Source organism: Bactrocera tryoni, chromosome 5 (genome assembly GCF_016617805.1).
Source record: "Bactrocera tryoni isolate S06 chromosome 5, CSIRO_BtryS06_freeze2, whole genome shotgun sequence".
NCBI lineage: Eukaryota > Metazoa > Arthropoda > Insecta > Diptera > Tephritidae > Bactrocera > Bactrocera tryoni.
Genome location: NC_052503.1, coordinates 7,649,139 through 7,668,346, shown reverse-complemented (window position 1 = coordinate 7,668,346; position 19,208 = coordinate 7,649,139). Strand labels below are relative to the sequence as shown.

The following is a 19,208-nucleotide window of genomic DNA, read 5'->3' as shown; positions in this document are numbered from 1 at the left end:
GTCGTAGTTTTGCCAGAAATCGAGATAAACCGTTTTAACCTCTTAAAAATCAACCACGACCCCTCTACCTTCTTCTTCCCCACCTGAGATCGCACGTAAATAATTTTTCCCTCCATTTTTGTTATATCTCTCGTTTCCACTGAACTTAATTTTTTTCCATTTGCAAAGGCTGCTGTGGAGGAGCTTGTGTAGAACTTTGCAGATTTCTGTCATAAAAAAATCACAATAATTAAATGATAATATTTTCCCGTTCGTCTTTGCTTCGACTATTGCCAATAGTCAACTTGAAAAACCCATCAATTTCATAGAAAATTTCAGCACAACAGCAACACTTAGCGACAACAATTTTTGTGAGAGAGTCAGAGAGAGTTGAGAGCAAGTCGTGGCAAATACTATAAAAGGCGCTGCTCTGGCTGTGCCACCTAGCCGCCCACCCGCATACCGATGAATTGGCGTTTAAGAATATGCGCACAAAAGGAAATCGAGAAAAAACATGCAGATACCGATACACATATTGCCTCTGCGAGTCTGTGTGTGTGTGTGTGGGTATTGGATATAAACAAATTATCGGACAAATGACGCGCGTCGGCACTTGCCGTTAGTCATTTATTGTTGTGTTTTGTAAATTTTGTTCGCCTTTTAAGCGATTTTTAGTATTTGTTGTTTATTTGTATTTGCCTCTTGCATTGTTTGTGTTTATTTTGAAAATTGTATTTTACTGTCATTTGGAGGCGTCAATTTGCATTCTGTTTTATTATTTCCTTAATTGATGTTTAAGTCACTCATATGTTCCAACCAAAAGTTCAAAGTTTGACTTGGCTTGTATACACACTGGCTTAAGGGATAAAATGGGTTTACGGGTTTCAAAAAACCCATTTTTTTTCTATTGCCTTATTAAATTTTATAATAAATAAATAAATAATAAATTTTCAAGTGGATCCGAGTAATAGTTTCGGCGATACAGCCTTGAGAACTTGTGCGCTCGCGGCTGGCTAGGCTAAGTGCGCCGTCTTTAAACGCGTTTTTCTCGAAACTGTGTTTTTGAAGTCGGTTGACAAGATTTCTCGAGAACTGCCCAACCGATCTTCATGAAATTTTACACAGGTCTTTAAGATACAATTCTTAAAACCTTGAACGAAGGTTTTTTTCGATTACAACTGTTTGGAAAAAAATTGTAGCGAAATTTGAACTGAAATTTTAAATTTCTGTATAAAAATGTCTGCCAAAAATCCAATTTTTAGGTTTTTTTCCCTCGACCAAATTCTAAGTTAAGGTTTTAACATGTATTTTTTCACTTTAGATGATATTGTAAGGAGTTTTCCTGCCAACGCGGGCGAATCTTTTTCCCGAGGAGTCAACGGAAATGCCGTCGTTTAAAATATTTTTTTCCAAAAATTTCCGAATTTTTTTTTTAATAGTGTATGTTTGTAGCAATTAAAAATTCTAAGAAAATATTTCATTTTTTATATGAAAAAAAAAAATTCTTGAAAAAATGCTGTTTTTTACGCGAGGAAAACCATGTTACCCCTTAAGAATGTCCTAGGTGTTGACATACATAGTTGACATATATAGTTATGACTCCAGAGCTTTGTGAGCCGGCACTTTTATGTGGTAAGCTATTTTTGGAAACATTCGCCTGTGTGTGTGTCGGTATGTATGACACTTAGGTATTTTACTGGTGGTATGCTAATTTTATGGATACTTGTTAGCTAGTGCTTATCTGCTAGTCCGAAATGCTCTGCGATACGCAGTAAAACAAACGCTTATTCAAATTGCTGTGATAAAACCTGATGCATTGAGCTCAACGTGTGTATAACTGTCGCACGCAACAACAAATGTGATTTGTGATGCTAACCGGTTTGAACCGATGATATGGACTACAAATAAACAAATAAAAAATACCAAAATAACAATGAAATGCAAAAATTTTTGTAGAAAAAACCGGAAAAGTTAATATATATGTACATATATCGTATATAAAATCTCTTCTGACACTCAATTTGTTTTTTATATGAAAAATATAAAGATATCAACAGTTGAGAAATATTTATATTAAGGGGTTATATACTACAGTTAGAATTTTTAGTAAATCGATTTTTTTTTTTTTGTTTTTTTAATGCCCATATATCTAAGAACACACACAGAGAATTTCATGTCGTTCGGGTGAATACTTTCGAAGTTACATGCAAATTTGAATAGGCGCTTCAGAGTGCTTGGAAAAACAAGGCCAAACTTTAATCGCATTTTTCTGTGGTGTTTTGGTGCTTCCGAAGTCGGTGACCAACATTAAATTTTAACACAAGCTTCTTAAGTATATTTTTATTAATTAAACAAAGATTTTTTCGCCCCGATAACTATTTTTTTTATAAAATTAATAAAAAAAATTTAAGACCGAAATTTTGGTCAAAAATCGATTTTTTTTGTCAAAAAAATTTTTTTTTTCTCTAATTAATTACTAGATTTAACAAAACTTTGGCTTTTTAATTTCAGAAGATCCAGTTCAGAGATATACCATAGTGGTCACCGCAAAACGTCTTTTTTGAGAGGAGCTCCTTGTGATCAGCTGTAGTTCCTTTCAAAATAATTATTTTTGCCAACACCAAGTCTTAAAATACAGTTAAAAGATACCATAATATGTGTACAAATTTTCGGATCAATAAATTTAAAAGTTTTCTCAACAAAAAATTTCGAAAAAAATCGCTTTTTCAGCCTTCTAACTGTATATAACACCTTAAATCGCAGCGATTTTGATTACGGACAAAATAAATAACATAAAAATGCACCGTCTTGCCTTTTAAGCGTATATTCTAGCCGAGCAAAGTAAACCAGAGCACACTAAGCACTAGTTGTAGTTGTAGTTGTAAAATATGCTGCAACTTAATCCAACTTTGCATTTACACGTACTTCTGCTAAACATAACGAACATGAATAAAAAAAGAAATTCTTGAGTGTGATAACGAGCCACACGCTTTTGTTTTTGTATACCATAACGGTTCAACAGATTTGCATATAAATTTTCTATGCATTAAACTCCAACCACATATGTGCGCTCATATCAGATAGTATACTAAAGTGGACTCAAATGATGACTTTCGTACATATGTTAATATAATATGTATACACACACGCACTCTCAGTGTTGCTTCAATCATTGTCCACCCCCAGTCCACTGGTTCGCACCAGCATTCATTCATTTCATCAGTTCTCGCTCGCATCTCTGCAATTTAGCTTCATGAAATGACTTCGCATGCCATCACCGGTTAACTGCACGCAGGAACCGCGCGATAGGATACACAAATGAGTATGCATGTATGTATGTATGTATTTATGACGAAAAAGCAATGAAGCGTATGGCAGGAGGCATTAAGTGAAAAGCGGTAAAATGCGAAACAGCAAACAAAGCGGAATGCAAAATAAACATTGCGCAATTGTTTGTTCGCACTCCTGTGGAGAGCACACCGCGGCGTATGAGCAACATTTTTATAGCGCACTCCAACGGAGAGTTTTCACTGATGCTCCCTCCCCTAAAAGCGAGTCTTTCCGTGCAATCCTGCTCAGCGCATTGCATGGCATGTATGTGTGCGTGTGTGTAATTATGTAGTAGATTCATGGCGAGTTAGTAATGAGAGTTGGAGATGTTGCATATAGTCAGGATGATACTTTGAGCCAGTGCAAAATGGTTGCCAGCTGATTGAAATTTACAGGAAAAAAATATTGAAAACCCACGCAAGAAAGAAAAAAGTTCAGCTTATACATAGTTCAAAATATTTTTTGAAGTTGGTTGCCACCTTTTTAAAAGTTCTTATTATAACATTATCGAAATATTGGGTAGTCGAAAAAGTCTTTTCGTATTTTGTCAGTAGATGTCATTGCTGTCATATATCTACAGTGCTACCAATCACATTGTGTCTTATCATATAGTGTTGGAAAGGTGAGATTCTAAGCTTCATTTGATAAATTCGGAGGAGTTGAAAAAAAGTTACAGCTGTTCAAAAATGAGCGAAAATATGAAATTCGCTATATTTTGAAACTTTTGTATAAAAAAGAAAGGAATAATACCACGCAAGCCACCAATGAAATTTGTGAAGTATTCGGAGACGATACTGCATTAGCTCGTGTAGTACAACAATGGTTCGCTCGCTTCGGTTCAGGAAATTTCGAAATTTCGATTTATACTAATGAAAGTTTTACACTGTTGAAATAATGTCTCTAACAGAAAAATGCCAAAAATGGTCGACCAAAATGTTAAATATTTGTTTATTTATTTATTAGTATAAAAATAAAAAAATAAGTTGAAGCCTGATTAGAAATACGAAAAGACCTTTTCGACTACCGACTGAATAAAAAACAAAAAACTGGAACAAAACAGAATTTTTGGTTATTTTTTACCAAAATATGATAAGAACTTGTCTAACACTTATTATTCCTCCTGCCTAGCACTACGCCTTTTAATTAACGGATTTACCGAGTGTGGAATTTTTATAGTTTTTATCGCCAACTATTGCGAAAGCGAGTGGGTAATTGCCGGCGATAATGTGGAGTTCGTGTAGAGTGTAAATGACACGGTACTTATCAGCTCATTCTTAATTATATTAACCACAGCAATCGGCTTTTCGTGCGTGCGTCGGAATATGTAGTGAGTTTTTAATTATTTCGTAAACTCACCGCTTTGCTGCTTGATTAACTTGGTAATTGTATGAAACTTACCTGCAAAAAGAGAACAACAAAAAAGTGATTAATTACACGGCTTTGATATAAGTACATTGAAACAAAAAGTGGAGTACAGTGGAACCTCAATAGTTTAAACTAAATGTAAATCGAGCTTTTAAGTGAGAGACCAAACTCAAAGCGATTCAAGAAAGCTTTGAGTTACATACATGTAAAAAAATGAGGTTCCAAGGAGCGGAGGTCTTACTCACCATTATTATTGCTTATGGCAAATCGTTGCTGCAACTGTTGCGCCAACGCCTGATGATGCTGTGCCAGCGGCGTTAGCGGCGGCGGCTGCCCCAGCTGGTGTGGCGCCGACTGCGAGTGCGGCACGTTCGACATGGGTGATGCGTCGCCGCCGCCGCCGCCGCCGCCACCGTTCTGACCGTTGCTGCCGCTGGAATTGTTGACACCGCCGCCACCGTTATTACTGCCGTTGTTGTTGTTGCCACCGTTCATTGCATTGAACTGTTGCACGGATATGGATGTGGGTACGTTCACCATTTGGTGCTGCTGTTGCTGTTGTTGCTGCTGCTGCTGTTGCAACTGCTGCTGGCTAATGAGCGCGCCGCCGGCGCTGCCAGCTGTGGTGGTGTTTATGGAATTTTGCAGTGCGCTGCCATTACTGTTATTGTTGTTGTTATTATTATTGGCGACTGAAAGGATGGAGCCGTTGGCCATGTTGTTGGATGTGTTGGCATTGGAATTGTAGTACACGTCCTCACCTGTGGGGGGTGGAAAAGCGTGTGAGTAGGTGGCAAACATAAAGTTCAAAGCTCGTGTACAGAGTTATATTCGCAAAAAGCTCTCTAACTGTAATGTAGACAGTTATATGTACGTATGCATATAGAATATAAGTTGTGAGAAAAGCTTAATTGGCAAATGGGAGCTTTCGGTTGCGAGCTTTAGTGCGTATGGCGCCATCTGTTGGTGCTTAGCAGCGATAAAGGAACTTAAGAGCTTTGAATGACACTCGATATTAAGCTATCACACAGTTTTATTATATTCGCACGATTCTTTTCTTTATTGTATTCAATTACCGCAATTGAGTTCTAAACACGCGCATGAATTTAAGTATTTTTTATGAAAGTAGGATCTGGTTTACATTATCGGGTTCGAGAGAGGTCTTATTGCTAGTGCAAAAACACCTTTTTAACATCTTCCACACTCATTTAGAGAAATTTAATTTTATAGTACGGAAGAAAAAAGTAAAAATATACTCCAATGATAAGTTGCGTACTTTCTACTGAGCAATGACCTTGAAACTCGCAATTCTATAAGTAAGAATGTTCACGCGTCAAGGGAATATTTAAATTTGCTTCAACTTTCAATCTCAGGGTCAACAAAATATTGTTTGTGCTTTCATCACGTTTCCATTTTCGACGTCTACATGCCGCGGATGCCAGCACTTCATCAAAAGGTTCTTCAATGCGCACATCAACTGACGTGGCGCGTCGAGACTTGATTTGATTATGACTGACAGCGGTATGCCCGGCTAGGCTCTCCGCACTAACCTCTGTGCGGACTCTGCCTGCCAGTCCTACTCATATATGTATGTATGTGTGTATTAAGTCAGTTAAAGCAAATTGAATCAAGAAAGAAACGCGCAAAGTGAACACATGGTGAGCGAATCAGAAATGCACTTTGCATGCAATTAAAAATTGACAGCCAAGTCGGCAAAAAATAGCGCGCATAATTTAAGCGCGACGTGTGGAATTCGCGGGCGGCAAATTGAAAACGAAAACGACGCCTCGCAATGCACGCCATGTTGGAGCTGAATATTACTATACAGCCAGTAGAATCTCCTTGAAGTTTTATTGCAAAAGGCACTTTAAGACCATGAAACAACCAAATATGTGAAAAAGTAATTTTGGAAGCGGCTGATAGCGGCGGTAGGCGGAGCAATTGCTAAGCTCGATTTTAAGTGTGTGTGTGTGTGGTGCGGTATGCAGAAGCGTATAAAATGGCTTAGATGGAGATATGTATATATGACTGCACATTTTCAGTGACTATTAGATATAGGAGTACGCAAGCATGCAGAGCGCACAATAAAGTGCACTTCGACTATTTCTCTTGGCGATAAAATTTTCTTTTTTGCTCTACACAAATGCTTATTCAAACTTAAGTTATGGCGAACAGAGCATTTATTGATAGTCCACAATTCTAGCGCGTGTGTAGGCGCGCTCTTCAGTTTTAGCGCCTGTATGTATGCAACGTTTTCCAACTTTACTAGGATAATGTAGCATTTTGCTTATCTGTACAAAGTCAAACGTGATGCATGCAGAATTCAGCTTGCAGAATTATTGTGTGCACTTGCTCTCGTAGTCGTACATTAGGGTGCGCTGCAACATAGAGTGAGTTTCAAACGAGCCCAAAGTGCTGAGTTCAATGTGTATATATTGAAAGTGAAGAAGTAAGCTGAACAGTCTGATTGCGCAAATATCGTACGTATTTCACTTCAGCTTTCAGGGCTTTATAGGGTTGCAGGACAATACCTGTGGACCAATGCTAAGACTTGAAAATCATCGTGTTGGCATGTGTGAAATAGCTTAGGATTGTTGTTGGGTGTTGTTGTAGCGAATGAAAACATTCCTGCCGGTTTCACAGTCATTGACCACTGCAAATTCAGGTCCGTTCCGGTTATGTATACGTGACTGCCTCGGTTACGATAATCTTCTGGATAAACACAAGACATTTTAGTTAATGTTTAGGCTATGAAATGTGTCAATGCTAAACTTATAGCAAAATAGCCTTGAATTCGAATTATCGAGCAAAGCGCCAAAAAAACGAAACCGAAAAATCTAAAGTTCGCTGAACGCCGAGGACTAATAACAAGTGTTTGGAAAATTGGATGAAGCGTTGACATGCTTGTATTGACTCAGGAAACTATTTTGAAGACAGTAATAAAAATTTTTTAATATAGACGATTTTTTTTTTTTAGCAATCCGGGTCAAATTTGATCAGATGTTACAAAATTTTGATTCAACACAAATAGGAATTTTAATAAAATTTTTATTAAATTACTGAAATTTAATAAGTTTTTTATTTTAGTTTTTGGCAGTAGGGTCAAATTTGATCACATGATAAAAAAATTTCATTCAACACAAATACGAATTTTAATCAAATTTTTATTGAATTACTGAAATTTAATTATTATTTTTTTTTTTGTTGGCAGTCCGGGTCAAATTTGATCATATGGTACAAAATTACAAATGCAAATTTTTATTAAATTACTGAAATTTAAATATTATTTTATTTTAGTTTTTGGCAGTCCGGGTCAAATTTGATCAGATGTTACAAAATTTTGATTCAACACAAATTGCAATTTGTGCAAAAAGAAAACGTAAACTAAAACATGAAATGTGCAGGAAATGGAAACAAGCAACATAAAAATTAAAAAATCAAAATTAGTATTAGTGCAGAGTGTCTTCAAAACAAAAAAGAGGAAGAAGGTATCGAAACATGTTTGCTAAAACGAATAACAAACTATGTTTTAGGGCCCAACATAACCGTTAAATTTAGTTACAAAAAGTATAGTGCTATATAAGATTTTTTTTACTGCTAGGGAAAGCGGTCCTCCCTAATACGGGTGCATGTGTCAAGCGTGAGATTCTTGCAGCTAAAGCGGTGCATATTAATGGCGACGTCCTACATGCATACACAGTTCCTGCATATTTATCAAATCTGAACTAGCAGTTAAAACCATTGCATGCGGCAGCGCCTAAAATAGTGCAACAGTTTCAGTAACACACACGCTCCCCCTCCACACACTCCCTCTCTAGTTATGGGCACATGCAACGACCGCAATTGCGCACATTAATATGCCGTTATTCGTGCATAAGACCGCTTTGCATTCGACAGATATTTCACTGGTGTGACATAAATCCCGCTACAAGGGGAAGCTCGACTGTATTCAACGCCTGCGTCCGCACCAGCTCCGCATCCGCTTACTCACCTGGCTCCTGTATGTTCCCCAGTGGACTCTCTGGCAGCAGTATACCCTTCTGCACAAGCTCCTCACGATTGGCACGTACCGATATTTTGCGTTCAAGTGCTGCGGAGCAAACGAGAAATCGGGTAGTGGATCAAGCAAGTTGTTGTTGTTAGCGATAAAATGAAATAAAACCAAATAAAGTAAAAGCGAAAACAAAAAACGGAAAACGGAAATGAAATAAAAGTAAAGCAGAAACAAAAAGCAAAAGAAAAAAGAAAACGTAAAGAGTAATGGTGAGCTTGAGCTTGAGCGTAAGCGTCTTCAATGCTTTTGAAAACAAACAAAAAAAAATAGTTTTCCCCTTTGCCAATTGGTGGTGTTAGTGTTGGTGTAAGAAATAGTGTGCGGATTAGTGTGTGAATTAGTTGGTGTGCTAGTGGCTTAAATTAGCTTTGCGTTAAGTAAGACACAAGTACACACACGCATACATACTAGGACTAAGAAGAGGTGGTTTATTGGTACTTACACTTGGAAGCTGCTTCGAATTTTTCGCTCTTCTTTTTCCGCCGCCACTTCCACGGCTTGAAGAATCGCCCCAAAGCACTCAACTTGCTTTTGCGCTCGAGCGGGGGTGTGCGTGTGCCGGAGCCGAGACTGTTTGTACGCAGGGCAGCACCATTTTGCTTTTTGGCTGAAAGTAAAAAGGAAGCGAAAGAATGCTTATTAAAAATCGCTGGTAAATTTGTACGGGATATTCTCCAAATTTAATTGTAAGGAGAGTATTAAAGGGAGAGTACAGCTCTCACAACACAAAACATGTTCCTTACTGAGGTTGATAACAGTAAATCGCTTCTAAATGTATTTTGGAATGATTTTAGTCTTTAAATTGCTTCAAAAGTAACCACTTTACAAAAACAACAATTGTGCATCAGTATTTTACGCTTACAATTAATACTAAAGACTAAAGCAACAACAAACGAATGTAATAACTCATGAAGAGAACAAACAAAAAGGAGTGAGACAACAATTGACGATTTAATTGCACGAGCAGCCACCACCAGTTATATAAATTGTGACAGCAACAGACAGTTAGCTTCCGGCTTAACTCAAGCAGGCGAGCAGACAACTCACTTCGGTCTACCGATCATAGCACGATGACAATGCAAGCATAGATACATGACAAGGCGACAATTGCACAAGAGTGGATTGATTGTGATTAAATGCAATGTTGCGTTAATTCAATGAGGAAATCGGTAAAAGGAAGTATTTGGCATAAAAATTCCCGTTTAAGAGTGTGACATGTCGAAAATCTCGTAGAAAAATCTTTTTTACTTAATAAAGCTTAGAGGGCAGGCATTTGTCCAAACAAAGTAACAGGATTGACGTAGTGGTGCCCATTTAAAAGAAGAAAACTGTTGCTTACATTTAGGGTATATCCAAACAATTTCAAATCTGCGTCCGAAACGAGTTTCTAAGACTTTTTTAATAATTTTTTATTCTTGTTTCTGCTCCTCTTAGAACAAGAGTTTGAAAGGATGTTTTATAACATTTTTGTGCAAAACAAACAAAAAAATGTTGCCCACATTTAGGGTCTCTCCTAAAAATCTGAAATCTGCGTCCGAAACGAGTTTCTAAGAATTTTGTGTGATATTTTTGTTTGTCACTCTTTACAACCATAAAAAAAATTGTTGCCTACATTTAGGGCCTATCCTAAAAATCTGAAATCTGCGCCCGAAAATAGTTTCTAAGATTTTTGTAATATTCTTGTTTGTACCACCTTTACTACAAACAAAAAAAACTGTTGCCTACATTTAGGGTATATTCGAAAACTCTAAAATCTGTCTTCCGAAACGAGTTTCTAGGATTTTTTTGTGATTTTATTGTTTATGTCACTTTTTACAACCATAAAAAAAATTGTTGCCTACATTTAGGGTATATTCTAAAACTCTAAAATCTGTGTCCGAAACGAGTTTCTCAGAATTGGTTGCCTACATTTAGGGTCTATCCTAAAAATCTGAAATGTTCGTCCGAAACGATATATACTATATAACATTTTTGCTGGTAAATTTGCTCAGAATGGATTCTACAACGTTCTACAAGGTCGTTTAGTTACATTCGAATATCCCTACACATATATCCCTCATAATGTACGCCCAAAAATCGAAATAACTGTTCATGTGAGTAAATGTTTGTTTGCTTGTTATATCCTTTACACATTTACAGGCGTCCTTTAAAGTCACAATTATCGATTTTCGATTAAATTGTCAAATGCAAAAGAGCTGCAGATGATCAAGATAAAGAGGAGGAGAGAGGATAGCAGCACACCTATTTGACAAAAAGGCTCAAAGCCAATCTAATTATAAACTGACAGAATTATCCAAAACGAAAGCAAGTCACGGTCGAATGAAGTCGATAGAATTTAGAAGCACGATTGATTTTGACATCATTTATAGAAGTCGATAGCATTTTATTTAGGGTACTTAAAGGAGATTATACGGCGAGTGCGGAGCTATGAGTATATACAAGGTGCGTTCCAAAGTAAACAAAACTTTGAAAAAAAACAGAACAAATGGTTTTTTCGGCAAAATCAATTTATTTTATTGAAAAAAGTCTCCTTCTGCTTCAATACAGTTTTTTGCACGGTCCAAAAGCATGAACGAGTGTTTTAGCTCGTTGGCCGCTATGGTCGGCAGTATGCCGGTGCAAGCCTTTTGAATGGCCTCTACGTCTGCATAACGCTTTCCTTTCATGGACAAATGCATTTTTCCGAAAAGGAAGAAGTCGCACCGAACTATATCAGGTGAATACGGGGAGTGGTTAATGGTTAAAATCTGATTTTTGGTCAAATAATCGTCCTTCGAATGTTAGATTCTGAGCAATTTTTGGTCGTCAGTCAATTTGTAAGGAACAAACCGTACACACAACTTTCGTAAGCCCAAATGTTCGGTCAAAATGCGATATATCGATGTTTTGGAGATGTTCAATTTCATATCCATGAATTTCAATGATGATTTCGGCTGATTTTTGATGAAGTCACGCACAGTTTCGATGGAATTTGGAACTTGAATCTCCTCTCAATCTCAAATTCTTTTCGCCTAACGGTTTTTAGTGTGGTGAGTTTGATTGTGCTTCTTTTGAGCATGTGAATTCGCGGACGCTTCGCTGACACGCTGACACTGCCATTTACGGTCGCTCCACTTGTATCAGAGTCAGAAACCGCTCGGGAGCCCACCAACAGCCAACGGACAGTAGGCAGTCAAACAAGCTGCAAATCGCTTGTGACCAAAGCGCACTCATTCACACACACACACACACACACGTTGATTGACCGCAGTTTTGTACGATTATCTGGCCCGTGATGCCTGCACTTGTACGGCGTGCAACAGTTGCTGCTACACGCCACAACAACAAGAGGAAGCAACGAGCGAACGAACAAAACGTGTGCAACGGTAGCCAAGTAGCCGCGGCGATTACATTGCCGCTATTTGCCGCTCAAACTGGTCAACATCACGTTTTCGTGTTACACAAAATTACCTCATTGCCTCCGTTTCCAGCTCACGTCCAGCTCGTCTATTCCACTTTTAGTTTTATTTTGCACAGTTGCATGTCTGTTTTTGCTTCTTTGTCGCTTTTGTTGTGCTTGCATTTTTCTGCGCACCTCGCTGTTGCACTTCCTGCAATGCCATTTGTGAGCGACTTGCTGCATGCTGTTGTTGCACGCGCCTTGAGACAGTGGCAAGCGGCTACCAAGCGGCAGTCAAGCCGGTTGCTTGCGGTTCACCAGTGAACGAGTTAAATTGCTTATGCCATGCAACAGCAACAAAACGTCGTTCGCTAAGAACGTGCCAATATGTGATGGGTATTATTTTTTGTATTATTTTTTTACTTTTTTATTTTTTTCTACTTTTTACTTCTTTCAAAATTTTTTAGAATTTTCTTGAGAAAAAGTATTTCAAATTTAGCTGTTTTTATTTAGTTTTCATTGTCTGAGATACATAAAAGCAAAGCCTTAACGGTGTGAAAAGTTTATTTCTGCCATAAGAAAAATAACCTTCAAAACATTACCTCGAATTCCCTGCTTTTTATGACTTTCTCTTGGCTGTAAAGCAACAAGACACGTGCTTGCAACTGGATCAGATGAGGGACAAACACCAAGCGAGCTCAAAGCGCTAAACTACCACCTGATCAAATTTGACCCGGACTGACCCCTTTTTAAACGAAAACAATAAGACATTTGTTCCTAAATTGGTAGAATATTCTTTAAGTTCGTGTGAAGTTTGAAATCCACATGCCAATTGATATCTGTTTGGCAGCTGTTTGTTTACGAAGGGGGCACAGTTTGTCGGGCGATTCTTACTATGGATAAAAATTGGCTCGTTAATTTTCTTTCCAATAAAATCATTCTACAGAATCGTTAAAAAAGTTACAGAAGTGTTTTCAAGTTTTATTTTATACGAATACAAGTATTTGAGAGTAACTAGGCATTTAGGGAAGGTTATGAAGTCATCGAAAACTTGCCTCATGCTAGCCGTCCATCTACCTCTCCGTTAATGACGTTAATAACAAAAGAGTTTCGGTTACTATTTTGGTTAATGTTTTGGGTGTGAAGAATATCAATGCTAAACTCGCAGCAGAGGCCAAGGGTTTGATCAGATCAGCAGCATATTAACAATGTTTGCATATTTTTCTTTCATAAAAGCAAAGGAAATGCAAATGTAATCGATTATTTCTTTCCGAATAGAAAAGAGATTAAGTTGGATAAAGTTTACGAAGTTTGCTCAAATAATGAACTATAAAAGAGTTGTGTATATGTATATGTATGACATACCGTAAGTATTTGTCCATATATACAATGAGAGGAAGCATTGCACATTTTCATACTTAAACCAAATTGAAAACGCTAGTTAAGTCCTTTTCAGTCGAAGCAGTTTACATTCCTTGATATATAATGTATATCGTATGTATATATACAAGCACATACATATGTATATTAAAAAGCGTGATATACCATATAGTATGTGGTAAAGATAGGAGTATGACGCAACTAATCGGATTACTGTGAAATTTTTATCGCTTTTACATGCAGCTTTACATGTGTAAGTACTCGAGTGCATACGCACGCACACACACACACGCACACACCTGCACTTGTGGCTTTCGTTTCATTTCATTCGCTTCGATGCGTCTACAATTCCATCCAATTACGCGCCAAAATTCGCCTGGCACACACAAATCCGCTGTCAGAACAAAGAAATAATTTCATTAAACACACTAATTCCTTTGACGAATTCGCGCCTGGCGATTGGCTTCTGGCCTTCGTGCGCGAGCAGACCAGATTTCGCTTTGTCAAATTAGTTGTTTTCACTTTCGGCAGCGACAATGACAAAAGCTAATTGTCTTTGGCACTTTTGCAATTAAATAAAAGAGAGTAAGCGCGGCGAAGGCGCTTGTTTTCTTGCTATCGAGGCTTGCTTGTTCACAAAAGAAACCAAACTTGCTAAAATTCTTTTCACCGAGATTGAATTCACGTTTACTATTATGCATTACTTTTCCTCTCTACTTACAAGGGATTAACTAAAGTTCAGGATTCTGTTATTGTCTAATTGATTTGAATAGATCTCTAGATTGTCGCTACAGGCAAGATCGTGCCTGATCGTTAGTCAACTCGTCCACAGGACAGCTAGTAACCTTGTGTGTAGATTGTGCTCCTGTTATTTTGTTTTATAAAGCTTCTCCTCTGATCACTTCTAAAGGCTGATCCAAGTAGATTTACTCTTTTCAATAGCCTTTTTTATTTTACGTCGAGATCTTGAATTGAAAACCTACAAAATACAGCTTCTGCAACAGAGATTGTGCCTGAAGCGATTCAAGAGCTCCCATTTCAACCAGAAAAAAACAACGGTTTGGTGATGTTGGTTGTCCGATGGACTCATCTGTCCATATCTCTTCAAAAATTATGCCAGTGATAACGTAACAGTCAATGGCGGCCGTTATCGCGCCATGATAACCGACTATTTGATACCTGAAATTGAAACTCGTGATCACGCCGATATTTGGTTTCAACAAGATGGCGCCACTTCCCACACATCGCATCAATCAATGGATTTATTGAGAGAACACATCGATGAGCAGATAATTTCACGTTTTGGGGCGATCGATTGGTGATCAAGATCTTGTTATATCACACCGTTAGACTTTTCTGTGAGAATATAAGCGTCTTAAGGCTATGCGGACAATCCTTCTTCGAGTCCGGCCTTGGAACTAAACATCACACGTGTCATTCGCCAATTATTATTTCGACTGATGCTCCAACGAGTCATCGAAAATTGGACTCAACGCATGAACCATCTGAGACGTAGCCACGGCCAACATTTGAAAAAGATAACATTCAAGAAACAAATACCAAAGAATGTTAGTTCGAATGATAATAAACATTTGTCATTAAATTTGGAGTTTCTGTGTTATTTTTTTTTTTAATAGAGAACCTCGAAATGGATGACCGTTTATATATAATTCTACCTTGGAAGCATTTAATGATAATTGATGCAAAAAAATAAAATAAAATTTCGTTTTGATTAGACCTTTTTGTCCGTTAATCACACTGATGAAATCGAAATCCTTCAGTTGCTATATCATATATATTTTGGTGATGTTGACTGATACTTATTCAAATCATCACTCAAACATTTCATTTCTGATTATAAATTTAATTCTAACTAAAACCCTTTTTAACAATTACGTCCGAAAAGTCATCCACATAAAACTTATAATTTCCGTTATTTGGGCTATTAAAACCGTATTTCCAAATATAATTAGAACACTTGTCATGTAAAATGAATAATTCAAGCTCTACCGAATTTAATTCCGGCCCATTCCATGGCGTATCTTCATACTCACACTCTTCGCCGCTGCAGAAAGCGAACATTTATGTTTCCGAGTGAAATTTGTACGAAATAAATGTGTCAGTTGGAATTTATCTTCCACTGACACACACTCACTTACGGCGAAAGGACCATTTTTGCCGGGATCACAGAGCGAAGCCTGGGCTGGGTGGGTATTGTTATCATTTTTAATGTGCAACATTGCCATTTGCAGCGGTGTCACAGGCAGCGGGGGCAATCGAGGACGAGAGAAAGCAGATTTGTGTGTTGTAGTGATGGATATTAGGGCGGTTGGAAATCTTTGCAGCTTGTTCTTTAGACCTTAACGAATCACCTAACAAAGTGTATTATTATGAAGCCCTCAAAAAGTTGCGCTTGCTGGTTAAGTTTTTGGGTGCACGCAAGCTGTGACCGAAGCATGGTCATGGCAGAAACCAGAGAGCATTTTTTAGTAGAATACCCAGCCTAACGCGGGTAGGTGCTTGCCTGTACGAGCATATGCAATCAGCAACAGCATCAGCCAACAGTTGTCAAGCAGACATGAAGTGTGCACATTTGCCGTCATATCGCCATTCGCCGTCACCGTCGTCGTCGCCGTCGTCGTCGCCGTCGTTGTCGTTGTCGCTGTCCTCATTGTTGCTTGTTACCGCCGCCTGCTGCCGCCTGCCGCCTGGCCAATTGGCGACGAGCACGAGCTCGAGTGCGAGTACGAGTGCCATAACAACGCGCTTACGGCTCACTGAAGCGGTCAATGACTGGCTGCTGCCGCATTGTTGTTTTTGTAAATGATGATGTGCTATATGACACAATAATGCACAATCGCAGCTCTGACGGGTTGACACACTTGTTGTTTATTCCACCGTTGCTGTTGATGTTGTTATTGTTGTTGATGTTGCTGCTGCTGCTGCTGCCGCTGCCGCTGACACTGTCATCTGTCATTGTGGCGCATAATGCGGCAAATTTCACATTTACATTTGCATTACAATTTTCTTGTTGTTGTTGCTGGAAGATAACCAAATCTGCGATCTGGAAAGCTCTTATGCACCCCACGCGCCGTCTTCCGGGGTGGCGACGCCGGGAAATGCGGTGGGCAGCAGAGGCAACTAGTTGGCACATTGCAGAGTATGCAACAACAACAAAACACAATGCAGTTACATCCGATAGCATTCTAGTGTCGCTTACAAAGGGTCGCTTCTTCCATGCTGTGTGGGGGGGTTGTAGGTGGCCGCAAGTGGTCTGGCGAAGTGGAGCGGAGGGATGACCAAATCTATTGTGTGCGCTGGCCGCCGTTGATTGAACTACTTAAATGCAGACGTTGGCTGGGTGTCTACTAAGTGCAAAAGTGTCTTGCTAAGTGCAATCTCAGGCAGTCTGGGACGTGTAGAAGTGAAGTAGGGCGTTTGAGGCTGATATAAGCCCTTCTTCACTCCCCATTATGGCGAGGGAGTGTAAGCGGACCAACGAGTAGGCAATTCTTTCCAAAATTTTTTGATTTTTGAAGCATGATTTCTTTTGATCGAATATTTAACAAAGTAAGCATACAAAAATTCTTTCTATGCCTTTGCAATAGACCCTGGTTTAATAATTTTTAGTCAGTAGTAAATTGCACTTTACTACAAAACAATCAATAGGTCACGTTTCAAGGCCCGCGTGAGAGATTTTTTCAAACGAATAAAGACAATACAATTAAAAATATTCACTGCCTGGCGGGAGCGTAGACAATGTGCTATACTTTTCACTTAATTATTGTTGTTGTAATCAACACAAAGCCATAACTACTTTTTTAAAAACACGAAGATGCAAAATAAAAGTAAAACAAAGATTCTTTTTCTACATCACTAACTTTTTCGATAAACGCAAAATGTTCTCATGAAAAATGAAGTTCCCTGAAAATTTCACACGACTGTATTGCGACCTTTATTATCATAACGAACGTTTATTGAAGGCTTTAAGCTCAAAACAACACAGTTAATGAGTCAATTAAGGAAGGCAAAAAATGAGTAATAAAAAAGTGCTCTTTAATCCCACACCGCTTCGTAATATCGGTTTGTGAAGAAACGTTTGCCATTTGCCGCCTTAATAATTAAATTCGTTGTCTATACACTTTGAGGTAGGCAGAGAGGAAATTGGCAGTGACGGTGAGTGGGGTACGTACATATGTACATATACAAATGTAAGTTTATGAATGGCAGCGTAATGTAGAAACAGTTTGTAGTACATGTAAGTATTAAAAATTTTACGTGTAAAAAGAAAGCGCTTTCAAATGCTTTTCCACAATTTTCATCTTTTTTTTCTAATGTCTAGTTTTTGCTGATCGAGAAATACTCTATATCTACTTACAAAAAGCATTTTGCTATTTGAAGTTAGTTTTCTTACGAACGTGATGCTCATAACTACAAGTTTCAGACTCCCTAAGCTTCATATGATCATTTTATCTCAAATAGATTCAAGCTTAAGAGTTATTATTGCGAAACTCTATTTCGTCACCTAAAATGCAAAACAACGTATCATCAAACAAATAGAAATTAAGTTTTTAATTCAATACATTATGTAGATTAAACTTTTCAGCTTCCGCTGTCAGATATAACCAATATATAAACACTACATAAGTAATATATAGCTAATATATAACCAATACATAACCACTTTATAACCAAAACTCAACTTTTTTTCAATATGAGTGGTTTCTATTATATATAGATATATATGTCAGATATAACCAATATATAACCACTACATAAGTAATATATAGCTAATATATAACCAATACATAACCACTTTATAACCAAAACTCAAATTTTTTTTCGATATGAGTGGTTGCTATTATATCGCATTTCCTTCGCCTGTAAATTTGTAAAAATCATGTATTTTGCACTTTAGATGACGATTTGTGGATCGAAATGATTAACAAAGCTTAAGGTTCAATGACAAAAAGAAAATTTTAATGAAAGATATTTTTCGTTGTGAAGGCTACACTTTATTATATTTAATTCAGACCGAACATATCCGGTTAAAGAAATCAAAAAAGTGTTCGGCCTACTTTGAGCAAGAGTTAGAAGTTACTTTTCTTGTGAACTCAGCGTTCCAAAGACTTTGTTCTTTCTTCTCGGGAACGCAGTTGCGCTTTAGCATAAAAACCGTTAAATAACTGTTCAAATATTTTCAGGTTGTAACCTTCCAATAATAAATTTTCGCTGACAAATTATTTTAAATCGTTTTATACTGTCTGTCTGTGAACTTCATACTTAAGAGACAAGAGCATAATTACTAATATTTAAAACAAAATAAAATTATTTAAATAAACTTAACGTAAATGTATGTCCGCTGAATCAAGCTTTACACACATATTTATGCGAAAAGCAGATAAATATTAAATCTAGCTTAGCTGCGGTTATGGTGTGACATTCGCTGATGAAAGCTTTAGCGTGTTCATTGACGCCGAAAGTTTCACCAAAGCAAGTCCCATTCAAAGCAAAAAGTGTCATTATTGTAATATAAATAAAAGTGATTAATATGGAGTCAATGTGATATCAGATTTCATAATATTTTTGCATATTACCAGCACTCATTTACTACATATGTATATATACTATATATAGTATATATACAATTGTATATCTGTCTGAACCGTGCGCACTGTTATAGGAATTATTAGCGAATAAAATCTGAGATTTGAAACCGCA

The 19,208-nt window shown here is 37.6% G+C and overlaps 1 protein-coding gene across 13 annotated transcripts in view; it reads right to left on the bottom strand.

Annotated features, from left to right (window-relative positions):
* Window positions 1-19,208, bottom strand: part of LOC120778132 (phosphatase and actin regulator 2) — a 220,740-nt gene that overhangs the window by 141,837 nt on the left and 59,695 nt on the right. For 12 of the 13 annotated variants that reach the window (XM_040109846.1, XM_040109845.1, XM_040109843.1 and 9 more), the window contains 3 exons: window positions 9,171-9,335; window positions 8,666-8,764; window positions 4,920-5,435 (listed from right to left, as the gene is read on the bottom strand). In XM_040109846.1, coding sequence (XP_039965780.1) covers window positions 4,920-5,435; window positions 8,666-8,764; window positions 9,171-9,335 — 780 coding nt within the window. The remainder of the gene's footprint in view (window positions 1-4,919; window positions 5,436-8,665; window positions 8,765-9,170; window positions 9,336-19,208) is intronic. The other variant, XM_040109856.1, reaches the window with a different exon arrangement.